Here is a 22,107-nt window from a genome sequence, read left to right as displayed (position 1 = left end):
GCTGATAGCTTGGGAAGTCACATGAAAGTGATAATCTGTCACAGGACCTAGCCACGGGAGCATTTTTCTGCCCTTGTTCCACTATCTAGGGTAACCTCAGATGGAATGGGTGATCTCCTTCTAATTGCAACTATATGCTTGGAAGGCCCCTCCACCCTTGGTGGCATTTCTGCTCACCCTTCCCGTTTGGAGATTTGTCAAGAAATGGCTAAAGCGTATCTCACAGAGAAAACAGTTTAACCACAGGCTACCTTTAGGGGCAACTATAATTTGATTCTTATTGAGTTGTCTGAGCCTGAAAGATTTTGAAAGCAAACGTATTAATTTCTAAATCCTCAAGCTGCTTCAGGGATGCTTCAGTAGGATTATCCATTGACATCATACTCTGGTTAACAATGTAGTAGTGAGGATCTTATTATACAAATGTTTATTTTTATGGAATCACATTTTTAAAGTTGAAGTACAGGTGGGCCTCAAATTACAACAGTTTGTTTAGTAACTGTTCAGTACCGCTGAAAAAGGTGTCTTAAGATTGTTTTTCACAGTTGGCAGCTTTTGCATGATCATGTGAACAAAATTCAGATGCTTGGCAAACTGCTTCATACTTATGACCTTTGCTGTATCCCTCATGATCCTCTTTTGCGACCTTCTGACAAACAAAGTCAATAGGAAAGCCAGATTCATTTAACAACCATATTACTAACTTAACAGCTGCAGTGATTCCCTTAACATCTGTGGCAAGCAAGGTCGTAAAATGGGACAAAACTCACTTGACAAATGTCTCATTTAACAACAGAAATTTGGGGCTCAATTGTGATTGTAAGTCCAGGATTACCTGTATCACTTTAGAGGCATAAAGTCAAAGAGTTCTGAGGTTGGGATGAAACTTGGAAACAATGTACTGTTGAAGTAGGCAATGCCCTTTTTAATATGAGGCCTGTTTCTTACCTTGCAAAGTTGTCATTACAATAGAGGTAAGTGGGAATCCAAATGCAGACAAGGAAGGGCAATAGATTAATAATGTTGTATTATCCACTCAAAACTGAACTTTATTGTAATTGCTTTAAAGCTGTGTGTATCTTTGTGAGTGTTGGAAGCAGGGGTGGGATTCTACCAGTTTGCAACTATTCGCTAGAACCGGTTGTTAACATTCTAAGCAGTTCGGAGAACCGGTTGTTAGAAGAAATTACTGGCCTAATCCTGTACGGAAGGCAGGAAGAAAACATTCTGGTGTTGCTTACAGAAACTGCCTCTCGGTTAACTCTTATTACATTCTTGCCAGGACTAGACTTCCTGTCTCTGGAACTTCTCTAGAGTTTCCCCCCCCTCCTTTCTGGTACTTTGCTTGTATGGAGTGACCATTTAAAGTTACAATGGCACTGAAAAAAGTGACTTATGATCATTTTTCACACTTATGACTGTTGCAGCATCCCCAGAGTCATGAGCAGCCAGGCGAGGAGATGTGTGCCTCGATGTGAGTGATATTGAGTTGGCCACACCCAGCCAATAACATGACCACCAAGCCACGCCTACCACCTAAGCCACGCCCACAGAACCAGTTGTTAAAATGTTTGAATCCCACCCCTGGTTGGAAGATGGGGGAGAGAGATATAATAATGGATCTACAAAATGTGTCTGGTTTTGCCTTCAGCCTAAAACAGTTAAATTCAAGCAGAAAGGCCTTTAAACAAATATTTCACAAATCTCAGTTATAATTTAACTGCTTTAAAGTGTGATGGTCTTTCTATTCTACAACAGTTCTAAATTTAAATTTGAGCATAAGTGCATGAATTGGCTGTTTAGTCCAGGTAAATTAAAGATGATTAAGCTCCACTAAAAGTAATGTTGCTGAAATGTGTCATGATTAATTTATGGTCTTGGATACAGAATGAAATCCTAAATATCAAATTAAAAGTCAACCATATTTCAGTTAAGTATGTTTAGAATTTCAGCCATAACTAATGCCAACTTTAAGCACACTGATTTCCTTCATTGGGTTTAAGCCATGTTTATACATTTAACGTTTAAGTATTTAGAAAATTTAGTTTTTATTGACAATATTCAGATTGTTGAAATCCAATCCAAGTAGATATAACTGTAAATGCTGATTAGCTAGCTCTCTCCTTTTGAAATGTACATGATCCCCTTCAAAATGAAGTTTTCCTGCTACATAATATTATAAATTAATTATCCTTTTTATTTCAACATCAGATAGGAACATTTCAGCTGAAAGTATGCTATATCATCTATATATCAGTGCTTTTCAAACTTGGCAACTTTTAAGATGTGTGGACTTAAACTTACAGAATTCCTAGTGGAATAGATAAGTTCATCTGTATCTAACCAGGCCTTGCTTGATGCGGGTAACATAAACTAAAGCATAATTCTGTCAAGTGGAATAATACAAATCAGACTGGCCATGTATAGCTCCATTTGCCTGATTGACCTATTAGTGGGAGGAAAAACTAAATTTTCTTCTGTTGTTCCCAATCTCACATTCTCTAATCATGGTAAACTTTGGTCCTTTAATTTCCTGCCCAGCAGCAGGAACACTTAGAATGAATGGTATTTATAGTCCATTTTGGAGACGTCTTGTCTTAAAGAAAATAGATTCAAGAGAGCTAACTACCAAGTTAATGGTCCCAATTTTTTGAGACTCAGTGACCAAAAACTGAATTGTATCATTAGAGGATATCTTTCAATGGTCTCAGTGTTAGACAAGAAACTTCTATTCAACCACAGGGTCCAGTCTAATTTTTCCAAATGGTCAAATGAGATGACATGTATGCCAATTATTTGAATGAACAAACATTCTGGAAAGGTATAATACAGAGGTGGTATTCAGCAGGTTCTGACCAGTTCTGGAGAATGGGTAGCGGAAATTTTGAGTAGTTCGGAGAACCGGCAAATACCACCTCTGACTGGAGATTTTACAGTATCTTTCCCCTGCCATGCCCACCAAGCCACACCCACAGAACCAGTAGTAAAAAAAAATGAATCCCACCACTGGTATAATAGCGTGCAGTTTTTTGTCTTTGCTAATAATTTTTTTTTAAAAAAAACTTAACAATCCATGTTTGGGTGGTAGAGGTTTATGTATGGGGTAGGATTGCATGTTTCAATGCATATCTATATCCAATCTTCTGAATTTTTTTTCAATACCTTTCCAATTTATATCATTGGTATTTCATGCCTTATCCACCAATGCCAACATAATTAAAACACATTGAACACATTTTCTCTTAGTTCCTGTTCTCTGAACAGATTGGTGTCCTGCATCTATTTCCCAAAATTGAAAGAAAATTCTTGTCCATCTTCCTTCCTCGAAACAGATGAAAAAAGTTGAATGCCTGTCTGTGTATTCTACTCTCTAGCTTTAGTGATAAATCAAAAAAATGTCTTGAGCAGTTTCTGAAGTTCTTGTTTGTGGGAGATAAATCTTATTCCTCTTTAAATATTTGTTTTAATTAGTTCTCTGAGCTGTCCTATATATCAAACCCATTGGAACAGCATGTAATTTTGGTTTCTCAGCTCTTCTTTGCCAAATACTTAAACATACTTCCGCCTTTTTTGCCCCCTGGACTCTCTCCAAGCCATGAATGAGTTGCCAAAAACTCAACCCACAGATCTCTCAGTTGTGCAAGAAGAAAGGAGGAGTGGTAAAAACCACTCTCTTCTCTCCTTAGGTAGCTAAAGTGTTCTGGAATGTTTGTGAGGGACAACCTCCCAATAATGGTTTGATAATTTAACAGGCTAATCTAGGTGTGGCCGACATATAAACACCTTCAGTCCTACGGTTGCACCTATTGCTTTCTTGTCTTTTTCAGAGAAAGAGTAAGTTTACTTCACTACCAACGAATATTAGTTGTTGATCGGGCAAGTGGCTTCTATATGCCACCAGCATGAAAAGTTTTCTGTTTGTTACCTTTTGCTTTTTTGCTGCTTGGGATCCTGTGAACTGCCAGGCAGGTAATATATTCCATTTTAGCTTTTTTGCTTTTGTGTTGGGTAGGTTGCGTATGGCAGCTGATGTTTCCTTCTGTAGGTTTCTTGTTTTCTTCACACAGTTTCTTCTCTTCACCTCAGTTCCCCCTTGGTTTGTCTGTTGCATTTCTGTTTTCAGTTGTAAAAAATTAGCACTTTATGGAGTTAATATTACCAGGAATTCCTATACTGCTTGAAAGGGTTTTTTGAGCTAGAGTAAATAAATTACAGCACATAATACTGCCTGCTTTATTTCTTTCTCCATTGTTGACAGGTTTTATCTGGCTTTTAAATCCAAGATTACTAGAGTTGCTTTTCATGTTTTGAAAAAACAAAAGAAATAGATCCTAAAAAAATATCTGGTTGCTTAACATTGGCAGATGCTAACTTGTACGTAGTGATACAAATTTTGAATTAATTTCTGTAGAAATTCAATATATAGCAGCCATATTTTCTGGGGAGACAGAGTTTAGGTGCATCTGTCCTGCAACTTGGAAGAACAAAGGTTTCCATAATATAAAAGGAAAGAAACTTACCTTAAATAGATTAGAAGATATAAATATATGCTTCAGGGAACTGGTTGAGCATACGTGAGATTATTTGCTGAAGCTAAAGTAACCCATTTCCTGGCCCTGAGTCAACTGTGAGCCAAAGAAGGCTGGCACAGTAAACTCACATATGTAAATGAAGAGCAGGCACAAGCTAAAAATGTCGTAAGCTGGGAAAGTCCAGAGCTTTGTTGCTTCTGGAGAAAGAAAACCTGTAATGAACAGGAGTTGCTTGAGGAATGATGAGTTCAGACACTGGTTTCTCATCCTGCTAGGTGATGTAATTTAGCAGTAAAATTTACATGGACATTACATGCAAAATATATATATATATGACAAGATTTCCCAGATTTTAGTTTCACAACTCTTTAACAATCTCTATCTGGATAGAACATGATCAATGGGCCTTCGTGGTAGAAAACTTTTCAGCCAGGACTGAAAGTATACCAGGTGGGAGGTGGCCATTACTCTTCTTCCCACTTCCCACTCTGTTAGTTCCCCTTATTGCAAAAAACAAAAACAAAGGGCATTTCCTCTTTTCAATATGACATGCAGCAGAAAAATAAAAAAAGGGAAAGGGAAACAGAGAAAGAAGGAAGGAAGGAAGGAAAGAAAGAAAAGGAAGGGAAGGAAAGAGAGAGGAAGGAAGGAAAGAAAACATCTTTTGCTGTAACTACCCACCAAGAAAAGTATAAATCTTCCTCCTAAATCTGTTTTTACACCTTTCACTCAATTGGTCAACTTGAGGAAAGAAATAAGTCATTGGGCCTCCCCCCACCCCATTTAGCTTGGTAAAAGGAGGTAGAGGGAGGGATTGAAAGAGGCTGTTTCTTTGTCTTTAAAATATAAATATTCCTTTTTGCCAGCTGCATTTTATAGCTGGTATATGCCATGTATTCTGGCCAGAATGCTCTTCTTTGCCTTCAGAATCAAAACTGATTTTGAGTTCACTCTCATTTCATACAAGTTAAATATAGTTAATATAATTATCTTTTAATCCAGTACTTAAATGGCTTTTCTGTTCTATTAAAAATTAACCCTTGGTAATGGAGGACTGCCCTCAAAACTTATGGGGAACTTATGAGAGCTGGAGTTGGCCCTCCACATCCTTCCAGTTGGGGCAGGCTGAGGGAGGGACAGTGATAGACCTTGCAACGCCCTTCCTTTTGCTCTTGTTTTAAATCATTTTGCTGAATTTCCTTTGAAGAGTCAAGTGCCAAACATTCATACTTGCGATCTTTATTTCCCAAAGAACTTCTAAAGCAGTGTTTCTCAACCTTGGGGACTTTAAGATGTGTGGATATGAACCAGTGCTGGGATTCAATTTTTTTTACTACCGGTTCTGTGGGCGTGGCTTGGTGGGCATGGCAGGGGAAGGATACCGTAAAATCTCCAGTCAAAGGTGGTATTTGCCAATTCTCCAAACTACTCAAAATTTCCACTACCAGTTCTCCAGAACTGGTCAGAACCTGCTGAATACCACCTCTGATTTGAACCCCCAGAATTCTCCAACCAGCAGGGCTGGCTAGGAAATTCAGGATCTTAAAGCTCCAACGGTTGAGAAGGCAACAACTTGAACCCTGTTTTAAAGAAGTGTACCCATTCTGTAAAACATAAACATAATGATTTGGAGGGAATTGCTTTGTGAAAAGCTAACATTTTTCCAGTTCCTTACATCTCTATTATAGAATAAGAAAATTGGAAGTCTTCTAGTCCAACTCTTTGCTCAAGCAGGAAATCCATTCCAGACAAGTAGCAGTCCAATCTCTTCTTAAAAATCTCCAGTGATGGAGCACCCACAACTTCTGAAGGCAAGCTGTTCCACTGATTGTTCTCACTTGTAGGAAATCTCTCCTTAATTCCAGGTTACGTCTCTCTTTGATAAGCTTCCATCGGCTATTTTTTGTCCTGCACTCAAGATGCTTTGGAGAATAGGTCAACCCTTCTTTTTCCTTTTATATTAACCCAAATTTTTCAAGAAGCTTTTCATCCTTGTTTTCTGTAGAGGTGTAGTTATTTTTTATATATGTAATGCAACACCGCCTCCTCTTTTGTTGCACCTGTTTCTTTTGAACAATTTAAATCCCTCTAGCAGTATATTCCAATCATAGACTTTATCTCACCAAGTTTCAGTAATGGCAATGATGTCATATTGCCCTCATGTTCCCCCTGTTTGTTCCTCATACTTTGAATGTTAGTGTATAGACATCTGAGTCCTGTGTTGCTTCCTATATTTCCTGTTTTGTATTACAGTTCCTCTTCTTTTTTACTACTTGGTTGATTGCCATGGGGTTTATGCTTTTGGATTAAAATTTGGTTTCCCCCTGCCCTCCAGTTTTAGTTTAAAGCACTCTGGATAAGCTGAGCAGGTTGATTTTCAAAAACGTTCTTCCCTATTCTTGTAAAGTGTAGCCAATCCCCTGCAAGAAACTCTTCATGTAGGTCAGGGGTTCTCAAACTTGGCAACTTTAAGACTTGTGGACTTCAAGTCTTAAAGTTGCCATGTTTGGAGACCTCTGATATAGGTATTATAGACCGTGGTCTAGAAATCCAAAGTTCTCTGGATGCCACTCCAAAATTCTCTGGAGGGCCAGATGCTTTATTAGGCCAGTTTAAAGTTGACACAAATGAATGAGATTTCAAGATTGCTTAATCAAACAAAAGTATTTTTAAAAAGTTAGCTAGAAAGTATTCTAAAAAATAATTTTTCAGATAAACCCCAACCTGTCTATTTCCTCTCCAACTATTTCTATAAGCCTTTTTAATGTTACTTGAAAAACCAGAAGTTCTAATGACATGTTCATGACCTTGTTCTGTAGAGTAGACTGGGAACTTACAAAACATAATAGAAGAAACAGAAAAAAGCCATATCTAAACCCCATTTGCTCTGTTGAAAACCTGTATGTTTTTATCCATGTTGCAATGGTCGCCTGCAGTTATTCTTGATTCAAAGGTGATCTTTATCTTTTTATACTTTAAATAATGGCCAGATGCAAAACAAGAAGGATTCCTATATCTTTAACAGTGGAGTAAAAGTTTAACTTGGTGGGATGAAGTCCTGTATTCTTTGGCATTTGACCACTGATGAAAAGTTTGATGTGACTTCTATAAAGTGCTGCATATTGTACATGAATGGGTGCATTCCATCAACCTCTTTTTCATTAAATGGCTATAACGGACAGCTTATGGGGCCTAAAATTGACAACATTAGACATTTTGATACTTCTCTTTTTGAAAAGTTTCTAAAGTTAACATTAGTTATGAACATTCATGAACGTGAATGTAAGACTATATTCGAATTCCCGTTGCATACTGTCAGAAACCAGAATTACAAACTATATATCAATATCACATTACACCTTAGCTCAATTAATAAACAAGGTCATATATGTTCTCATTTCAATGAATTTTTTATTTATACTACTGGGTTCTCATTGATTTAAACACAAAATACCATCATTAACACACACAAAATAGCTGAAAACTAATGGAAGTTAGTACTAGTCCCTGAAAGTGAAAAATCCAATTTTAAGCATATTGGAGAAAAAAGAGAGCAATGTAATTCATAAAGAATAACCTTACGTATATTTACTCAAAAATATGATTAATAGGACTTATTTTCTAATGAGTGTTGTTAGGGCTCTGATCTGGCCATTGTATATGGAAGTGAACTGCAAACAGGTTCATTTAGATTTATTATGGTTTTCATCTCAAGAAACTAGGTACAACATTACAGCCAAATTCATCATCTGGTATGTGTTCTGTGCATATTAGTTTATAAGAAACAATAAATTCAGTGAAACTTATTGGAAAATCAGATGACAGTTGCAAAGTAGTGTCAACTGTGATCATGCTTTTAATTTTGTTTATTTATCATTGCTTGGCTCGTTTATGCTCTGTGCATATCATAGCTTGCTCCAAAAGGTATAGTGTGATGGATAGATATGTATATATATAAGTTCTACTTTTGCAAATCCAAAAAGAATTTTTCTGCAACTTATTTAATTTTATCTTATTGGAATGTTTCATTTCTTTTATTTAGAAGTATGGTTACATCAAATGATATGTTAATGCAAAATGTACACTTTCATATAAATATGATTTGCATCAAATTCTAGGGATTCAGTTTCCACTATTCCATTTCCTAACTTTATAATCAACAGATTGCCTAGAATATTTTCTTAACCCTCATTGTTGGTAGTTCCTTTTTGAACCTGTATGGAAATGTGTAACTCTTAACCAGGAGTTAAAGTGTTACACATTTAAAACAGTAGAATTGCAAGTATAAAAAGTTCTTAACTCAGCATTGTGGGGGGAAAATAAGTAGACTGTTTTTGTGAGCCCATGGGAATGTTTCAGAATGGTTTTGCAATTCTTTTCATGTTTACTTGGAAGTAAATCTCAGTAGGTTCAGTGAAATTCCTGAATTAGTGAATATATGACAGCACTCTTAATAATTAGATAGCCTTAAGTTCAGAGTATTATGAAGTTGATATTCATTAGTATGTATGAGTTTTTCTTTTCTTTTTACTATCTGTGTTCTGGTATTTTATGTATGATATATTAACTCAAAGGAATGTAATAGGTAAATTTTATTGAATTGTTTATGTTATCCTAGATCAATCTTTCTCAACATTGCCAATGTTAAGACATGTGGATTTCAACTTGTAGAGTTCTCCAGCCAGCTCAACAAGATTGAAAACACTGTCCTTAATCCATATAATATATTTTAAACATTTTAAATAATATTTAACATTTTATTGTTGATTATCTTAGAGCTACCATATTTTGGTTACAAAAATCTGGAGGACCACAAAATGGCAGCAAACAGATACAGAAAATGAAGATTCCCGGATGCTTTCTGTAGGGCAGAAAAATAGTTTAAGATGTTTTTATATTGTTTTGCTTCATTGTCCAAGATATTTGCATCCTATAAATGATAGCACTAATGAACTGTTGTTAAAGGAAAGAGGTCTTGGTAGGACTCTTGCAGGAAGACAGGATTCTAGTAGCTGTTTCTTGTAAAAGAAACAATACATTTTATGGTGTCTAAAACATTCATCATGATGTCAGATTTGGCCACCAAATGCCATTTTTAAGCAATGGACATTATTGGTTCATTGCAACATCCAACAATACATTTCAGAGTTGTCAATTATCATTAAGGTAAAAGTTCAGGGCTACAAACAACTGCAGGATAGGATAGGATAGGATAGGATAGGATAGGATAGGATAAGATTCTTTATTGGGCAAGTGTGATAGGCAGGAATACCATTTCATATTATACAATTTCAGACAAATGGTTGTCCAATCTCTTCTTAAAATTTCCAGTATTGGAGCATTCACAACTTCTGGAGGCAATTTGTTTCACTGATTAATTGTTCTCACTATCAGGAAATTTATCCTTAGTTCTAGAGTCTCAACATCAATCAATCAATCAATCAATCAGATGAAACTTTACTATGCTGAGCAAAGTTTCATTCTTGTGCCACACTCGAAGACATGAGAGTAGCCTTATCAAGAGTTGGCAGAACTTGCTTCCTTTCAGGTGTTGTTTATTAAAATAAACATTTTGGTTCTCCAAATGCCTCTGATTTGATACATCTTTTCTCTATTTGTTCTTTGGTTGTTTGACATTACTTAGATGTTAATGAGCAATCTCTTAGAAGTGTCTGAGATTAGCTGCAGATTGATTGATGGAGAATAAAATAGATGACTTTTCAATTTGTTTTAAGTTTGTAATTCTACAAATGAAGACTACATTCAAGGACACTGAGCTCTTTTTCCTTTCACAGTTGTGTACAAGGATGACTTTTTAAAGCCATGAGGGAAAAAAACCCCATATTTCATCTGAAAATCCATTTATCTGCATAATTACTGATGGTACATTAAGTCCTGGGCTTTTATTACCTGGCTGTTCCAGGGCTTTCACGTCTAGTGCTTACCTCTTCTGAATTAGATCTCACCAAATTGAACTAATATCTAATCTCCTATTTTTAGCAATGTAAAAAAAAAGTAAAATACAGTTCTAATTTTAAAAATAAAGGCAAGATGCAAAATGGCAAGAGAGAACTTTGGACTCTTTTCCATTGGTTATTCAAGTCTAGCATTAACTATGACAGAACAATCTGCTCCTGTATTAACTGAGGTAGAGCTTTTATTTACTTTTAGAATTCCTCCAAAGTTTCAGGATTACTGAGGATTATCCAGAATGACACTACTGATAAAGGAAAAGAATGACTAGTTTGCACTTTTCTTCATCATCTTCTGACAATTCTCTCAATTTTCTTAAAACTGCATGCAGGGGAAACTGATCCTGCTTTAGATCATCATAGATTTGACCATAGTTCTGAAGAGAGCCTGTGTGAATTTCTCAATATCCAAAATTTAAAAAATTAGAGTGCTTAACCAAATAAATATATTCAAAACCTATAAAAAACACATCTACAGCTAGAATTTTAGAGCTGTCCAACCTTGGGATTTTAATACTTATGAACTTCAATCCCCAGAATTCCATGGCTGGCTGAGGAATTCTGGGAGTGGAAGTTCACAAGTCATAAAGTTGCCATAGTTGGACATCCCTTGTTTAGATTTTAAAAGTCTTAATTAGGGCTTTACACAAAATGGAAACCCACTCACAGAGGCTTTTAAATTCCAAAGGAGCAGGGAGTGAATGTATATACCCTTATTGCACCAACATTCAGCAATAATGAACAAACTAGCAATGCCATCAGGACACTGAAATATTTCTTTCTTTCTTAAAAAAAAGATGCATACACATTTGTTTTAGAGAAGACAAAAATTAAGACTGAGAGCACTAGAGTGATTTTTGGCAAATCAGGTCTGTCTTCCTAATCATCATAATCACTTTTGAAATGCCTTAATTATTTTGAGAGATTGCAATATTGGGGAAGACAGATTTAGTTTATTTTCAAGGTGCAGCAAAGGTTGAGTATTTTTCCAAGAAATATTGGTGAGAGGGCAGCAAAACACAACTGGGCTGGGTCAATTAATCGTAATGTTGAAAAACAATCCAACCGTTTTCTTCAGAAAGAGATTTGTCAAAAATTTGCTCGGTAAGTTTCAACATGCCACCTAAAATAAAACGTTGCTTTTGACAGGAAAGTCAAGAGAAGAGATTACTTTCCTGAACTTCCAATTATTCATTGGTTTAGCTAGAGCTTTGCCCAAAGGGCACACGAAAAATGGCAGGCAAGCTACTGGCAAGGAAAGCTACTGTATGCACTACACAAAATAAATATTCCCCATAATCATACATTAATTCCTTTCCTTCACAGTTTACAGGGTTATGGAGCCATGGCTACAAGGTGTAATTGCTGTTATAGTCTTTTTGGTTTTGGCAATGATGGCCTTTGTCATCAACAAATTATGGTGCCAGGATGAAAAGTAAGTGCTGATTTTTCTTTCTCTTATCACAATAGGTGGCATTTCACCTGGTTTTATTCTATATAAGTCTGTTTGGTCACAAGATCTGTGATTGGACTCCTCATTTCCTAAAGTAAAATGGCTGCAGATGCCATTAAACTGAAGTGAAAATATTAAAGGAATAAAGTCCCAGTGGTGTTTTTTCAAACAGGCAACTGGACTGTCATGTTTTTTTTTCTTTGAAAATGTTTTGCTTCTTATCTAGGAAGCTTCTTCATCTTTTTCTTGGATGAGAAGTGAAATGTTTTCAAAGGGAAAAAACCAAGAAAGTCCAGTTACTTTTTGGAAAAACCACCTTTGGAACAACTATGGCCTTGATGATTGAGAATCTCTTATAACATGAATAAAAGATTAAAGATCTCCTTTAGAGTTTTCTCAAAGCCTTTAATCCCCAACGTTACCTTTATATTACTCTGCTGGAAATTAAAAAAAGCCGATTTTTCAATATTTTATCCTGTGTGATTGAAATTAGAAAAAAAATCCCAATTATTTAAGAATAAACTGCTTCCATGGCCTGGGCTGGATTCCTTTCTCCTTTCTCATAGTTTCCTCCTAATAGAGAGGGAGATTTCCCAGTGCCTGATTTAGCTATGGCTACAAGATCTGAGTACAAAAAATCCAAATGGATTTGTTATCACTTGTTGGTAAAAACTTAGATTTTATATATTTATAATAGTTATTTGGAATTTTGCAGTCCAAATCTGGTACAGTTAGAATGTTGTCCTTACAGAATTGGGTTATGCAACTGAGCCTTTTCTTCTAGCAATCAGATATATACAAATTGCATTCCAAACCTTGTGGTGACATGTCCTACCAGTCAATAACTACTTCAGCTTCAACCTCAAACTATCCATTATTGACCTCACCCCATTCCTAAGAGGTCTGTAAGGGGCGTGCATATGTGCACCATCATGCCTACTGTCCCTGTCCTATTGTCCCCATTTATTTGTACCTATTTCCTGTATTCTTACTCATGATTATATACAAGAGCACACAACAGATACAAACTCAGAGTAAGCCGCTTCAAACATGATTGCAGAAAGTACCACTTCAGCAACAGAGTGTTCAATGCCTGGAATGCACTACCTGACTCTGTTGTTACATCCTCTAACCCCCTCAATCCTTTAACCTCAAACTATCCACTATTGACCTCACCCCATTCCTAAGAGGTCTGTAAGGGGCGTGCATAAGTGCACCATCATGCCTACTGTCCCTGTCCTATTGTCCCCATTTATTCGTACCTATTTCCTGTATTCTTACTCATGATTATACTTATACCTAAGCGATTGACAAATAAATTTAAAAAAAATGATGGCTTCACATACAAAATGTAATACTTATATATGCTGATTAACAAATTAATTAACACAGAAGATCTGAAGTGCACACTGCCTCAGTAAATGTTGGCTTTTTTAATTTTAACCCAGGATGTCCCATATTTATTAGACAGAATGGTGGAGCAAACTCTTTAGCATATCTTACAGAAAAAAATCTCTGTTGATCCAGACAGTTAAAACAATCATGAAAAATGGATGTATGATATTATATACTTCATGAAATTTGTAACTTCCGTAACCATTCGTCCATGGTGGGAATCAAAATGCCCTTTCATTTTTGTGCGTACAGTAGTCTTGCTGCTGTCAACATATATAAGATCAAAGTTACGAATTTTTTTTCTCCAAGTCTTTTTTCATGCTTTTTGTTTCATTATGCTCCTTCTAATTGCTTCTGCAGGGATTTTAAAAAAAAAGATAAACAAGTTTCCTTCATGAATGGGAATACTAACGAGTCCATCTTTTCTAATGGAATGGAAGGAAGATATTCAGCAACCGCAGCAGACTTCAGGTTAGGGTTGTTTAATAAATGCCATTGTGTTCAATGGGGCTTATTCTAAAGAAAGTGAATGCCAGATCGTAAGCCAACTTCTGAAAACAAAGTGCTTTTTGATTTGGTTGTGACAATTTGTCCTTAATTTATCATTTTCTCTTGGTTTTACTGCCAGTTAATTATATATCATAACAGGGTCTGACAATGTGATCGATAATAACCAATAAATGTAAAGTCTCATATTTTTTTACTTAATTGTGTCTTTTAATTTGGCTATGTGTTTAACCAGCAACCATAAAATGCTTCACTTCTGAAATCTATAGGAAGAAGAATTTGATATATGGATATTTTAAGCATCTAGGATCATTTGGGAACATCAAAGCATCATTCAGATAAACATTTGTCTAAAATGATATAGGGGTCCCTCAAGGGTGGAATTCAAATTTCTTAACAGGTTCTGTGGGTGTGGCTTGGTGGTCATGTGACTGGGTGGGTGTGGCTTGTATGTAAATATAAATATTTATATAAATATTGAATTTTTTAATATAAAAAAGCAACTTTTACCCAAAATCAGGCAAAGCAGGCAGGCAGACTGAGTTGCTCACAGAATCACAGATTCACTCAGAGATCTACCATTCTGCAATCTGCTGGCTGAGTCTGTCACATAAAATTTGCTAGCAAGCAAACTCACTAAATTAACTCACAACACATCATATATGTAAATATTGATTTTTTTATTAAAAAGAGCAACTTTTACCCAAAAGCAGGCAAAGCAGGCAGGCAGATTGAGTTGAGCTCACAGAATCACAGATTCACTTAGAGATCTATCTATCTGCAATCTACTAGCTGAGTCTGAACTGAAAAATAGAAGCTTCGGTCCTAAGGAAGGTTCAGCTCTGCTTTTAGATTAACTAAAAAGCAAGAAATTCAACGATTTCCTGCTTTCTAGCTAATCTAAATCTGTCGGCACAGCAGAACAGCTGATGGTTGGGTGGGGGGAAGGAAAAATAGCAACTTACACAGGCTAAGTTTGATGGCACGCATGCCAGGTAAGGAGTGAGGGGTGGGGGAAGGGAGGGAGGGGCCATGGTGCATTAGCACCGAACTGGGCAATGAGCAAACTCTTTAGCATATCTTACAGAAAAAAAATCTCTGTTGATCCAGACAGTTAAAACAACCATGAAAAATGGATGGATATTATATACTTCATGAAATTTGTAACTCCTATCCATGGTGAATCAAAATGCCCTTTCATTTTTGTGCGTACAGTAGTCTTGCTGCTGTCAACATATATAAGATCAAAGTTACGAATTTTTTTCTCCAAGTCTTTTTCCATGCTTTTTGTTTCATTATGCTCCTTCTAATTGCTTCTGCAGGATTTTAAAAAAAAAGATAAACAAGTTTCCTTCATGAATGGGAATACTAACGAGTCCATCTTTTCTAATGGAATGGAAGGAAGATATTCAGCAACCGCAGCAGACTTCAGGTTAGGGTTGTTTAATAAATGCCATTGTGTTCAATGGGGCTTATTCTAAAGAAAGTGAATGCCAGATCGTAAGCCAACTTCTGAAAACAAAGTGCTTTTTGATTTGGTTGTGACAATTTGTCCTTAATTTATCATTTTCTCTTGGTTTTACTGCCAGTTAATTATATATCATAACAGGGTCTGACAATGTGATCGATAATAACCAATAAATGTAAAGTCTCATATTTTTTTACTTAATTGTGTCTTTTAATTTGGCTATGTGTTTAACCAGCAACCATAAAATGCTTCACTTCTGAAATCTATAGGAAGAAGAATTTGATATATGGATATTTTAAGCATCTAGGATCATTTGGGAACATCAAAGCATCATTCAGATAAACATTTGTCTAAAATGATATAGGGGTCCCTCAAGGGTGGAATTCAAATTTCTTAACAGGTTCTGTGGGTGTGGCCTAATTTGTGGGTGTGGCTTGGTGCTCATGTGACTGGGTGGGTGTGGCTTGTATGTAAATATAAATATTTATATAAATATTGAATTTTTTAATATAAAAAGCAACTTTTACCCAAAATCAGGCAAAGCAGGCAGGCAGACTGAGTTGCTCACAGAATCACAGATTCACTCAGAGATCTACCATTCTGCAATCTGCTGGCTGAGTCTGTCACATAAAATTTGCTAGCAAGCAAACTCACTAAATTAACTCACAACACATCATATATGTAAATATTGATTTTTTATTAAAAAGAGCAACTTTTACCCAAAAGCAGGCAAAGCAGGCAGGCAGATTGAGTTGAGCTCACAGAATCACAGATTCACTTAGAGATCTATCTATCTGCAATCTACTAGCTGAGTCTGAACTGAAAAATAGAAGCTTCGGTCCTAAGGAAGGTTCAGCTCTGCTTTTAGATTAACTAAAAAGCAAGAAATTCAACGATTTCCTGCTTTCTAGCTAATCTAAATCTGTCGGCACAGCAGAACAGCTGATGGTTGGGTGGGGGGAAGGAAAAATAGCAACTTACACAGGCAAGTTTGATGGCACGCATGCCAGGTAAGGAGTGAGGGGTGGGGAAGGGAGGGGAGGGGCCAGCCAGTGGTGCAATTTGCTGGTTCACCGAACTGGGCAGAATCAAAATAACCAGTTCTATAGAATCGGTCCGACCAGGTAGAATCCCACCCATGGTTTCCTACTTGAGCAAGGGATTGGACTAGAAGATTTCTTTTTTTTTTGAACAAATTTTATTAATTTTTAAAGACATACAAAACATAAATACACAAAAACACAAAACATAAAAACATAAAAAATCTCTTTTCTGAAAGTTGCTTGGTTAAAACTCTTGGTACAGACACAAATTCAAATTCATATTCATTTTACATACCATTTCATATCTTATTAACATTTTCAATTTTCTATATAGCTTCTCCTCTCTTTTAAATTTTCTCAATTTTATTTTATTTATCTCCTCTCAATTCAAATCATAATATTTATTATTCTTTGTCTGTTCTATTTCCAGCTATCCATTTATCTTTCTTCTTTGAAAAAAAAACTTCTCCTATACACTAAATGGAGTATGATGCCTTTATCTCTTTCCCCTATCTTTATAATACTTAATATAAAACACATAACTTTCATTGGGATTCTGTCTGGTACATTCCAAAACCATACTATACTATCAAAACCAATACAAATCTATTCATTAATATTAATATTCATTTATATCTTAAACATTTAACACATTACTTTTCAGTTAAATCACATACTCCCATGGGAGCATCCATTTTCCATAGTTATTCCCCCCCCACATCACATATTATAGCTCATTATTTCATTACAATGTTCCTCCTTCTTCTACTTCAAATCTCTCATTTCACAAAAAGTTTCACTAGGATAACATAGTCTAATCATTAATATTAACAATCATCTATATCTTAAACATTTTACTCATTTCAATTAAATATCATGCCTTTGTGGGAACACTTATGCTTTCCAAAATTATTTCCCCCCACATCACATATTTTAAATCATATTTCATTACAGTACTCACTTTTTCTTAACAAAAATTTCACTAGGTTATACTAAATATTTTATCACATTTTAAATTACATATTATTTCCAATTTTCTATGGTTACTTCTAAATACAAATATAAAAATGCAATCTTATGTACCTTTCTAGAATCCCCTTTTCAATAAAATTTATCCATTGTCTCTAAAAAAACTTTTGCTTCTTCACATCTTGCTCTCCACCATTAAGGCTTCTCATCCCTTCCTTTCTCCCTTGCTTCTTCTTCTCCTTGTCCTCTTTACCCCCCTGTCTCTTCACCTCCCCTTCATTCTGCTTTCCCCCTTTCTGTTGTCTCCCAACATAATGTCCCCTTTTCACCTTATTCTTCTCTTTTTGGGTTGTTTTTCCAGATCTTAAAGTCTTCTTTTCCTTTTTCTCTTTCTTTTTCCCTTCTCCGACCAAAGTTATTTGTTCATCAAAGATGGCTTCTTCTTTGTCCCCACCATCCTGTTGCTCATTCAGCTTTACATAAGTATAAACCACCATTTCTAAAAATTGAAAAAGAGTGCCAAGGACATCTATCCCTTCTTGCTTTTCTTTTTCATATTTTTGATATACAAGTTTCAGTCCATCCACAAGTGATGCCATTGTGTAGAGAAAAAGTTTTTCCAAACAACCACCCAAGTGCTTTTAATCAGAAATAATTCTCAAAAGTTCCAAAATCACCAAACAATCCAAACAAGCTGTTTCTTTTAAGTACCTTCTCCTTCTTCACTTTCTCTTTCTGGGGTTAAAGTTTAATCACAAAGTTCCCTTTAAAATATATCTTTTAGAAGCCTTATTGATGTTTAGTAACTCTTTAAAGTTCTAGGCAATCTTCTCCTTATTTTCAAATTTTGCTCCAATTTTTTCCCTCTCCCTTCCCACTCACAGCCAAAAAGATTTTTCCCATCCGCTGTCACGTTAGGAAGGAGAGTGAAACGAAAAAAAACAACAACTTTCCCTTTCAGAATATTCTCAGCTTGTAACTCTCACTAGAAACAATGCAGCCTTCAAGATTCCAGGTCACTTTCTCTTGCCTTGTCCGGTTGAAAGCAGCTTTCATATTTCTTCCAGCTTTCTCCCTCCTGCACCTGCTTGTCCGGCTGCAGATTTCTTCGTGGCGGCCATTGCTGACCGCCGTTCCTCCGCCTTGGAGAAGGGGGTTTTGCCGGCTGGGGAGGGGTCTGCGACACCCCCAAACCCCTATCCGGATCCCCTGTCTTCAGCTGCCTCTACGGGAAGCTATATCCCCCAGATCCAAACGGATCGGGGGAACCTTGGTGCGAACGCAGCAGGGATCGCGCAGTATCGCGAATCCCTGCCGCCGCCAAAACCTTGCAAACCGGAAGTCAGACTAGAAGATTTCTAAGGTCCTTTCCAGTTCTGTTATTTTGTTATTTAGAACATGGAGTTGGTCTTTTTCCAAGGCAACAATTCTACTAGGTTAACCATGTACAGGTGAGGTAGTCCAGATACAAACAGGGGTACTAATCCTCATTGCAACATAGCATTAACAGACTCTTGCAAGACTGAAAGTGTTTCTCCTTCTCTTTTATGCTCCAGAAAACTAGAGATGGTCCCTTGTGAAATCTTTCCCATGCCCTCCTTCCATCTATGGATTGAGTCTCTGGCTCTCTCTCCTGTCTCCCAAGGTTATTCCCATATATCATTATATCAGAAAGAACAAATGGTTATATCAGTGACTAAAAAGAAAGCATGACTTTTCCAGGATAGTGGATTACGGGCATTTATCATCCATCCCCAAGACTGCAAATACCAATTCTGTCCATCTTTTACTTCCACCCAATCACTGCTCTTTCAAGAAAGGGAGGGATCATATGACCAAGGATGTTGTGGTCCGCCGGCAGCCTGCAGAGACGGCAGCAGAATCGGACAATGGGGAAGAACATGGGCCAGTCTGGGAGTCTGGGGAGGATTCAGACAAGGGTCCTGTGTCCAATACAGAAATGGGGCCAGGGCCATCTGGGAGTTATGTGCTGACTTCAGAGCCTCCAGAATCTGACACAGTGAGGCAGAGGAATAGGGGGAGCCTGTTCCCAGTGCACGTGTGCACAGAGCTGTCAGAAGGCAAGAGCAGTTAAGACAAAAAGGGTGACTCAGGAGTAAGGCTTGGAGGTGATTGCCCCTCCCATAAGATGTAAAGGAAGTGCAAAGGGACAGGAACCTTTGCAGGAAGCAACGTCGTTCGTTCTGGTCGGTTTGGAACCTGAAAGCTCTGTGGTGAATTTGTGCTCCATTTAGTTTTGAAAGACTAATTGGTACTTTAGTCATTGGCAGCACTTCAAAAAAGATAAAGGTGCTTTCTTATCAGACTTCTCCCAAAGAACTTTGGCAGACTTCCATGGGACTATTTATAACTGGTTGAGACTCATTATGGGCTGTGAATGATGATAATTCACAGTCATTGAAGTAAAATAAACGGGTTTTGAATTTAATGTGTGTTTTTGGTGTCTCAGGAAGCCTTGGTCAGAATAGAGGACACTATCATGAATATCAATGCAGCTATCTCTCAAATTGGGAGAAGAAATTGGAGGGAGATCTATGCATGGTATCCTTGAACGAGTGCCAATATAATAAGTAAATAATACATATTCTTTTTCTAATATTTCAGTTGTGAAGAAGATCCTCATGCCTATGAAAACAAAGTTGAGTTTGAATGTGACACCATGACCGTACATCATAATGAAAATCACGTAAACGATGGGTTTCAGTGTGGCACCATGACTGAATGTCACACCGAAAGTTGTGCACACGTTACCACAGATATGTAACATCATTTTGTTATTTATTCTTATATTTTAAAACCTCCCTATAATATAGATTCCTTACAAAAGTAGCCTACATCATTTATTATGTATGATTTTATAACAGATAACAGATAATCAGAGTTGGAAGGGACCTTGTAGGTCATCTAGTCCAATAAATTGATTTTAATCAATTTATTCAAAGGCCAACTATGTAGGGGAGGCATATTAACATTTTTGCAGCGGATTTATTTGTCTAAGTTCTGCACATGTCGGACAGGTAGAATTAATTGGCACATAGTATTCCCTAATATGTTTTTTCCACCAAAGGGAACTCACTAACCTATTTTATTCTGTTTTACTTTCCTTGTTGCATATCTTTGTACATAATCTTTGCAAACTTGGTGCTACAGATTGCCCACAAACTCACTTTCAGGCCCTCTACAATTCAGTATTATGTTCCTGTTCGTTACCAGGGAATTTCTTGGTTGAAAATTATTTTTCTTCATGGTAAAAGATTCCCACCCCCAACACCCTATAGGAGTACATGGATAGTGTCGTTAATAAAGGTGAAGGCATGGTGGTAATCTTCCACCTACTGCTTCCATTTTGTTTTTCTTATTCTTGTTATAGAGTCACGATAAAAATTTACCTTTTTGGACGAGGCTGGAATGATTTCTGTATAAAATTTTTGTACATGAATTTTTAGTTTTCTTTTTCTTATCTGCATTAAACAAATTAAAAATTCATTATCTATTAGCATATATAATTGGTTGTTACTTTTCTAATAAAATTTGTGAATCAAAAAAGGTGATAACAGACTCCTGATTTTTTTCTGCTACCATAGACTAACAGGGTTCTTCTACAAAATTAACTTTTCAGAATTCTTGGAGAATCTCAACAAATGTGTGAGTATGATTATCGGTGGTATATTCAATGGTGGACAGAAAGAAACAAGACAATATTTTTGATTACCACAGTGCTTTTCCATGGGTCATAAGGGTTGAAATGGTTAGAATGCAATATTGCAGGCTAACTCTGCTCACATCCTGGAGTTTGAACCTGATGGGCTCAAGGTTGACTCAACCTTCTATTCTTCTGAGCTCAGTAAAATGAGGGCCCATATTGTTGGGAGCAATATGTTGACTCTATAAAACGCTTAGGAAGGGCTGTAAAGCACTATAAAGCGGTATATAAGTCTAAGTGCTATTGCTATTATTAACTGCCCAGAAAGTGCTGAAAAGCATTAGGGGGCTGTATATACTGTAAGTCTAAGTGCTAATGCTAGAGATACAATTTGAAGCCCAATGATACCTGGACACAGGGGTGGGCTGCTACTGGTTCTCCCCAGTTCAGGTGCACTGGTAGCTAATTTTATCATTTTTAATTACTGGTTCAGTGAACTGTTAAGCCCCACCCCTGGCTAGTCCCGCCCACCCCTCTCCACCCCTCCCAGGAGTCCCCATGAGGCCTGCTTTGTATATCAGGTAAGTACAGAGTCTGCACGGAACCTGGGAAGAGCAAAAAATGGGCCTGCCAGAAGCTCTGAAAGGCCAGAAACAGGCCGATTTCTGGCCTCTAGAGCAGTTGCTCTAGAGGGCCTCCCAGACCCCGGGAGGCTGTTTTACACCCTCCTGGAGGCTTGAGGAAAACCTCCAAAGCCTGGGGATGGTGAAAATGCCCCCCCCGCCCCGCCATGGTACAGGAGGCTGACTAGGCCACGCCCACCATGGCCACGCCCACCCAGCAACCAGGCAGAGAACGGGTTGCCCACCCCTGCCTGGACAGTATCAGGTTATCAATCCCTGACAGTATCAACAGTTATATTTTTAGGTTCTATTATATCACATGACCTAAAATGGGCACCTAACATCAAAAAGTCATCAAAAAAGCACAACAAAGTATGTTGTGAAGTGGTATATAAGTCTAAGTGCTATTGCTATATATGCCAAACTATATAGCATTCAACATGTTCAAAAGATTGGATGTGCTTCCCCCTAGAGGTCAGCA

At 37.0% G+C, this 22,107-nt stretch overlaps 1 protein-coding gene across 1 annotated transcript; it reads left to right on the top strand.

Annotated features, from left to right (window-relative positions):
• The first annotated feature begins 3,692 nt into the window (after positions 1–3,692).
• PDZK1IP1 (PDZK1 interacting protein 1) lies at positions 3,693–20,911 on the top strand. The gene is made up of 4 exons (XM_087960227.1): positions 3,693–3,969; positions 11,831–11,939; positions 13,713–13,823; positions 19,965–20,911. The coding sequence occupies exons 1-4, from the start codon at positions 3,903–3,905 to the stop codon at positions 20,122–20,124; spliced, it is 447 nt and encodes a 148-aa protein (XP_087816353.1). The 5' UTR covers positions 3,693–3,902; the 3' UTR covers positions 20,125–20,911.
• Positions 20,912–22,107: the final 1,196 nt, after the last annotated feature.

This window comes from Notechis scutatus, chromosome 3 (assembly GCF_049901735.1).
Source record: "Notechis scutatus isolate UNSWTSFEM ecotype Mainland chromosome 3, rNotScu1.2, whole genome shotgun sequence".
Taxonomy (NCBI): Eukaryota; Metazoa; Chordata; class Lepidosauria; order Squamata; family Elapidae; genus Notechis; species Notechis scutatus.
Note: the sequence above shows the minus strand (reverse complement) of the source record. Positions and strands in the feature narration are given on the sequence as shown.

Coding starts and splice junctions, on each gene's coding strand:
- PDZK1IP1 (XM_087960227.1), top strand. CDS start 3,903: ATGAAAAGTTTTCTGTTTGTTACCTTTTGCTTTTTTGCTGCTTGGGAT. Junction 3,970..11,830: donor TCCTGTGAACTGCCAGGCAG/GTAATATATTCC, acceptor TTTCCTTCACAG/TTTACAGGGTTATGGAGCCA. Junction 13,824..19,964: donor GCAACCGCAGCAGACTTCAG/GTTAGGGTTGTT, acceptor CTAATATTTCAG/TTGTGAAGAAGATCCTCATG.